Source organism: Prosopis cineraria, unplaced genomic scaffold (genome assembly GCF_029017545.1).
Source record: "Prosopis cineraria cultivar Desert tree isolate PC_DT_omini unplaced genomic scaffold, ASM2901754v1 PC3, whole genome shotgun sequence".
In the NCBI taxonomy this organism is placed as follows: Eukaryota; Viridiplantae; Streptophyta; class Magnoliopsida; order Fabales; family Fabaceae; genus Prosopis; species Prosopis cineraria.
The window spans coordinates 7,487,082-7,495,053 of NW_026555334.1; the positions used below are offsets into that span (position 1 = coordinate 7,487,082).

Sequence of the window (7,972 nt, forward strand, 5' to 3'; positions counted from 1 at the left end):
ATCCAAAGTTCATGAACATTTTTATAATCAAACTAGACGAGTTAAAGTTTAATATGAACTTGGAAATATGCTTTTTGGAATTCTAGAATTTAAGTTATGAATTTTGCAAGAGAGGACAGTGAAGTCTGGATTCAGTATGATTAGGAACAGAACAGTGTTGAAAATTCATTATACTGTATTAAATGGGGAAGCAAAAGTCATGTGGATATGTTTTTATCATATAAGACACACCTAGGGCTTTATAATAAGTCCTGGATTGCCAAATTTGGATAAGTAAGGCCCAAGATAAGAATTTTCAAGTCGATGGCATGAAATCTAGAAAAAAAAAATCTAGTAGACAAAGCAGAGCATTTTGGCCAAATGACCAGAATGTATTAAATGACACATGTAAAGTCCAGTTTCATATTTGTGTTTTCAGATAACTAAAGTCATAAGGTTCATAAATAGCCAAAGATCACGTCAATTGGAGTTCTATAACTCTAGGTATGATTATTTTCAAGATAAGGAACCAATTCTGAACTAATTCGTTTGAAAGGCAGAATATAGTTTGTTAATTCATTTACATGTATCAAGGGGACGAGATAATGTCCTGTTTATTTTATTTTTTTTTTTCATACATAAGATCATAAGATTTCCAAAAAGTCAGAGCTCCCCTCAATTGGATCTCTATAACTTGAGATATGAATTTCCAAAATTAAGGCAAAAACTGTGGAATGTTGAAAAAAAGGAAAACAAAGCAATCTAATGAATATGCAATATTAATTGTTTAAGTAGAAGTGAAGTTTAAAATTTTCCCTATTATATATGACTCATTTATCTTTAAAAGAAGACAAGAATGGGCTCAATCTAATATTTCTGGAACATGTTATGAATTTTTTAAGTTAATTCAAAATTCTAGAATTACCAACTTAAAACAAGACAAGATTGAGTTCAAATTTTTAAGCCCTTGTTTCTAATTTTTCCTAATGGAACCCAAAATAGCTTCCATTGTTAAACAGTGGCTCCTAAAATATAAGAGAAAATATATTATTAATGTATATATATTTTTAATAAAGCAGAGTTGTAAACTTGTGTAATTTTTAGATTGAATTAAGAGATTTAGATTTTTTTTTTTATTTCAATGAAATATATCGGAAATAACTTATAAACAGATCCTGGAGTATAAATAAACCAAGATATCTCTGTTAAGTGCCAGAAAAGCATGGAGAACAGAAGATTGTAAATGCGATATTCATTGTATGACATTTCCGTCAAAGCCTCACTCACACAACAAAACAAAGAACAACAAAATCTACAAGTATCCTATTACCTAGTTCTAACATGCCTAGCCTCAGTTCTCTTTGTGTAAGGCACAAAGGCAACTCTTTTCACCCACATCTGATGCAATACAGCGAGGTTGACAGTTGCCATCTTTAAACCACTCGGCTCGTTTCAGCACAAACTCCTCCAGAAATTTGTCAAGCTTCTCAATTGTAATGTTTGGCATCACCACAACATGAGCAATATTGCCTTGGCATGCAAGTTGCCACCTGCGAGTAAACTCCTCATCATGAGGCCGCTCAAACACAACTGTGCTGCTCAACTCGTTAAGCATCGCGCCGATCCTGGCATCTCTAAGCCGATCTTTCAGGTAATGTGCATTCCTCAAGCATTTCTGTACTTCTTTCTGGAAACCCTGGTATCCCTTTCGGTTTAAGGTGTACCAGAGGAAGATGGGAGCATGGCCATTTCGGCTGCCCATGATTGTGGCATCCCTAGAAGCTAAGTACTCAACATTCCTGGAGAGAACATTGATGTGCTCCAATCTTGTAATTTGCACACCACAAGGCATAGGGCACCCTACAAATTTGTGGCCAGAAACACTTACACTGCCTATAGGCTTCTTAAAGGAAACTTTTGGAGCCTGCAAATTTCCCAAAAAGAAAACCAAAGTCGTCAAGTCAGTTATATCAGGTTGAAGGTAGAACTAGAAGCCACATAAAAGAGATCAGCAGTGTGTATAAACCAAATTTCCGTGTTCCAAATTAGTGATTAACTGGTAAAAGGAAGCAAAATGGAGCATATTCAACACTTACTCGTTTGACAAAAGGCATCATGAGACCAAATAAAGCTCCGTCACAGTGGATGTAGAATCTGTCATGTGAAAATCCTGCTTCTTCAAGTGTCTTTATTACTAGATCAAGATCATCCACAGCTCCTTTGACGGTTGTGCCTGCAGGGATTCAAGTGTAAGCGCTACAATCACAGAGAGAGGGAGGGAGGGAGGGAGGGGGAGAGGGAGGCAGAAACTTGCCTATATTGACATTTACAATTGCTGGCTTGTCTTTGTTACGAAGAATCTTGGCCTTGAAATCATCACAATCAATCTCCCCGGCACAGTGTGTGTCAATTTTCACACATTCCATTCTGTACATCCGAGCAGCTTTAAAAATAGAATAATGTGTTTCCCGTGAGGTATACAGAATCCCATCTGGGAAAACCTCTCTCCTGCAAAGGTATTTTCACCATATTAGGCATTCATTTCACTAATATATAAGATATCATCCTAGTTAAAATTTATGAAACTAACCCAACAAGAATGCCATGAAGATTCCCTTCGGTGCCACAGTTTGTTATATAACCCCAGTACTCATTTTTCTCAATCTCCCATAATCGGGCAAACCAATCCAAAACACCTACTTCAAACTGCCGTGAGTGGACGCCGTAGTTACTTTCAATAAATGGATCTCCTAAGTTGTTTATTGAAAAGTGCTGCAGCTGTGCAAGGGCACCATAGTCGAAATCCAAATTATAGGGATATCCTGCAATAGGTAGTTCATAAAGTAAAAATAAATAAATAAGGGGAAAAAAAGACCTCAGGCTTATATCAGAAAATCTGAACTTCAAAAGCTCAAACTCATTCAAATTCTAGCCAACCAGGAAGCAAAAATTATATGAATGCAATTTTGTAGATTATTAAATGATAAATTCCCTGAGCATGAAAGATCATAAACATTTTCTTAGTTTCCTCTAAAGAATGAAGTACTCTTTATCAAAAATGAAAATGCATTCAGCAATAAAATGCTCTACTAGTCTTTTTTTTTTTTTTTTGCCAAAAAATGCTCTACTAGTCTACTTCATATCTCTATATTCAGCTAACTGTTAGATAACACCCTGAAGCTCTTCTGAGATAACCAGAATCTCAGATTTTACAAAATAAGGGATTTCCCATCACCAACCATTTGCATTACACATCAAAAACAACAACATGAACATCAGAAATGCACCTAAGAAAGCAATTAGAGTAAGAGGAGACATTATCAAACCTAAATGATGCCTTGTCCTTTCCATCAGAGATTTCCTGTATCTAGCCAAAACACTTGCCATATAAGCTTCCCTGTCCCCTGTCATCTCATCATCAGCATCTGGTTCCGTAACTTCCAAGCATGTGGTATGAACGTTCCTGCCTAGCACTATCTCTCTTTTATTTTTATCATCCCTCATCATGGTCATCGCATCAACACTCCCATTATTTTCAACTACTGGTGGTACAGGATCTTTAATCACCGCCGTTGGATCAAAATCCTCAGACAATGGTTCAACTGCTCTGAAGACGCTCAACTCTTCACCCATAATTCCAACACTTCTGTCCATTTTGCTGGTCGTTGCACAACAATGACCTGTAAGACACATAATGCAGGAGTGATTTTCAGTAAAAGAACTAACAATGCAAACAAAATATGGAGCGAAGGACAGAAACCTGCAAATGAAAATGGGGCAGCTAGGGGTTTTAGACATAAAACCAAACCTTAATATGAGGGAAAGAGTAAGCAAGCAATGCATATCCCATTCTCACTTCTTTTAAAAGAATTCCTCCGGGAGCAATATAATTTAAAAGGAAGCGGGGAAAAAAAAGGCCTAAATTGAGGCAGTTAGCCCACAAAACAACGCCCGAGACACCATGAATTGCCTCTAAATAAGTACGAATTCTCTGAAATGTGCGTTTCAATTCAAACAAATTACGTCCGTTTTACAAAATTAAGCTTAGAAAGTTAATTTCCAGGGCAGAAGAAACCAGAAACAAATTCACTCAAATTGACCAATCAAACGAAGAAATTAAGCATACAGATCTAAGCATTCCAAGAATGCCGGATATAATCTCAATCGGAAATTCAGGAAACTCACTTATCAGACTAAATTACTGAACCGCATAAAACAAAATCAATTAAAATTGAAGCTAAAAAGATAAACCTAACGTCAGGGTTCAATCGGCTAAAGAGAGAAGCTCCAAGCTGAGTTTCCTTCGATTGAAACCAGCTTCCGACAAAGTGGGCCTGTCAATATCAACTTCCCGATAACAACTGGCAGAAACGGCCTGAGAAGCAAGATTGGGTCAGTGATAAAGTCGATCGAACAGTTATGAAATGAGCTAAGTAGAACGTAGCTCGGCAAAACCCAGATCTGACGAAAGAGGATGAAGAAGAAGAGAAAACCTGCAATGCGTGGAATGTTTCAAAGAGAAGAGGCAGAGCGCGTGTGTGTTTTGGCGTGAATAGCCGCAACGCAAGAGACTCGGGATGCAGGACGAAGCTTGCGGAAGAGGAGGCTGGTAATTATAGGTGTGGAAGCCACGCGCTTTCGATGTTGATTGAAGAATAGTGCTGCATGCATGTGTTGCACAGTAAGATTCCGCTGACGTGGAACATCCCATGTGATTCTGCTATGTGGAATCTCTTGATTGGGCCCCCTAAGAGTTTCCCCCAATCACAATTCTTGGCTTCACAGATTACTGAAAAATTATTAGACATTTGGTCTTTTTAAAAAAATAAAATAAAAAACCACGAAAAAATTTTTGCAAACAAAATGACGTTTGGTCATTTTATTAATAGTAATTCTTGTTTAAAATTATAAAATATTTTAAGATAAAATTATGCAATAAAAATTAATCATAATATTTTATATATTTTTTAAAATGAAAATATAAACATTTAAAAACGTTTTTCATTTACTTTAACTTTAAACTTATATTCCGAATTATTATATTATTATCATTTCAATTTTATTTTCACAATAATATTAAAAAATATTATTAATAAAATTTTATTTTTATTAAATTATCCTATATTTTTAAACAATAAAATATTTTTAAATTTTTTTATAATTTAAGATGGGAAGTACTTCTTAAATAAAAAAATAGAAGCTTTTCTCAACATTATGCAATTCCTCAAATAATTTAATAACATTCTGCTTAGTTAATTTTATTTTCTTGAATATTACTATATTTCTTATTTTCCTATTCATGAAGGTACTTTTTATTTATATTTTTACTTTCCCTCTTATTCTTTTTTGTTTTTTTGGCCAAACCTCTTCGGATCTCTGACTCAACTATTTTTAATGTAGAGAATTTAAATGACATGATATTTTAAGAACATGTAATATTTTTTAACAAATTAACACTTTGCTCATGTACATCATTTTTTAACAAATTTTTAACAACAACAACAACAACTTGTTATTGAATAAATAATATATAAAAGATCTACATATTTTGATTTAATTAAAAAATAATTTTAAATATATAAAGTGAAGTACATAATTAGATTTATAGCATGTGTGATGCATGAATAAATATTTAGGTAGATCTAGTGAATTACATCATTTATAATATGTCTAATTAAAGTGCTCCAAATATTTAAATAAAATATTGTTAATATTTTTTTAATTGTTTTTATTTTTATAATAGGATGTATGTTTGATTTTTTGAATTCCTTTCTCTACTATCTTTAATATGAAAATTAATTTATATTTAATACCATCTAAATGTCATACCTTCATTAGATAAACTATAAATAACGTGATGCATTCGATCTATCGAAATATTTTTATGGGAATGCTTTAGTTTTTAAGAAATAAAAATAAATATAAATATTAAGAAATTATTTTAACATCCTTAAAGTAAAATATATTACTTTTTCCTTTATTTTATCTTAATTACAAAGATTTTTTTATTCTAAAAATATATACAAATCCCTCTTAAAATCAATAGTTATGAGTTACAAAATATAAATATGTCTTCTATTTTTTAATTTTTATTTTTATTCATCCAATTATTAATTAATAATTAAGTCACATATATTGGGCTAAAATTCCAATCTTGATATATTCTTTTAAATTTTTATTTTTATTTTGAATTTATTAGTCATGCAAACTAATTTATTTAGTATTTTTAAAAAAATTAAATACATACTTCATCTTTTTAAAAAATGTAAGATATTTTTAACTGAATTTTATCCCAATAAAGTAGTTACTTGTCTTTAAAATAATATCATATTTTCATATTTATTATTTCAATTGGGTGTTTTATTTTAAAATAAATATAAAATAATTCATTCATTGGGGATACTCATGGAAGAAAAGGAAATAATTATACCTTCAAATACTAAAAATGTCTTTTATTTTTTAATATCCAACCCCTAAGAAATAATCCCTAAAAAATACCTTAAATTTTTTAATAAATGGAATAAGTTTACTAAAATAATATTTCAAACACATAAATGCAGGAAAAAAACTTAATGACAAAAGTGATAAATTAGTCAATATAATTTATGTCTATTTTTATTTAAATTTTATAATTTTGGTCAAATATTTTTAAATTATTATCATACTTAATCATTAAAAGTTTTTTTGTGGCCAACAATTGTTTGAAATGCCTGAAATTAGAAAGTGAGAGGATAAACAAATAGATTATAGAGATAAATTAATAATTTAAATTTTTTCAACATAAATAAAAATAATAAATTAAATATTTTAGAATATTTAACATAATATTTCTCACCATATTAAAAATAAGATTAAAGTATAAGTTTTAAAAATAAAGAAGAAGTCTTTTACAATTTTAATAAAACAAAGGGATGCTAGTGTATTTCACTTTATAATTTATCAATTTGTGCAAATTAAAATCTAAGGAATATTTTATTTTAAATTTTTTTATGTTCTTACATATTAAAAATACAAACAATGACTTATTTTATTTTATAATATATTGTCCCATGTAAGTTAAATTTTAAGGAATAACTTCTTACTCTTTTTTGTGTCATAAGGTATTCCCACATTTAATAAGTATGAGACTAAAATTTTAATAGGATGATATATATGAAAAACAGTTTCTATTTTGCATTGTGATACTTATATATATATATATATTAAAAATATTTTTTTTAATTTCTCACCTCCTGCAATTTGAAATATAATATAGCTTGTTTTTTTTTTCCAAAATGTGTTGCCTTATGTATCATCTTAAGAAAATAAAATATATACTATAATGAGTCATACTATAATTTATGTGATAATATTATTTATAATTTATAATTATAATGATTCTAAATCAAGCAAATAATATGATTCACGTTTTGATATCATTTATCAATCATATATACAAACATTACAAGTAACGCAATGATTATTAAGAAAAGATTATGTATATAGTGGTAGATAAAATTATTAATATTTTATAATTAACTTATAGCCCATAATTTTTTTTTTTTTGCTTAGACTTGAGGCACATAAATACATCAATATTTTTCATAAGTGCTTAAACCATAATTAACTTTTACATATAAACAATAGAATAATGAATTTTTATACTTTATGCATTTGAAGAATATAAATAAAAAATTATTATATATATGCTCAAATAAACTATTTTAATTTCTTACACTCAATTAATAATAAATATATAGAAAATTATTTTTATCTAAATCGTATTATTCCATATAAATTTTGTTACATATCTAATATCTATTATTTTTATTAAGAATATTATATTCACCTACAATTTTTACTATAGATCTTATATGATTTTTTAAAATATAAAAATATTATTATTTTTTTACACCTTATCAAAAATTTTAGCATTTACAAATGCAAATTTATATGAAAAATGTTTCTTATCCTACATAAATAAATTTTATTAATTAAATTACAGGTCCTACAA

At 29.6% G+C, this 7,972-nt stretch overlaps 1 protein-coding gene across 1 annotated transcript; it reads right to left on the reverse strand.

Annotated features, from left to right (window-relative positions):
- Nucleotides 1-1,162: 1,162 nt before the first annotated feature.
- LOC129304982 (serine decarboxylase-like) lies at nt 1,163-4,589 on the reverse strand. The gene is made up of 7 exons (XM_054944856.1): nt 4,473-4,589; nt 4,231-4,354; nt 3,306-3,659; nt 2,570-2,801; nt 2,294-2,487; nt 2,076-2,212; nt 1,163-1,903 (listed from the first exon to the last, which is right to left on the reverse strand). The coding sequence occupies exons 3-7, from the start codon at nt 3,631-3,633 to the stop codon at nt 1,331-1,333; spliced, it is 1,464 nt and encodes a 487-aa protein (XP_054800831.1). The 5' UTR covers nt 3,634-3,659; nt 4,231-4,354; nt 4,473-4,589; the 3' UTR covers nt 1,163-1,330.
- Nucleotides 4,590-7,972: the final 3,383 nt, after the last annotated feature.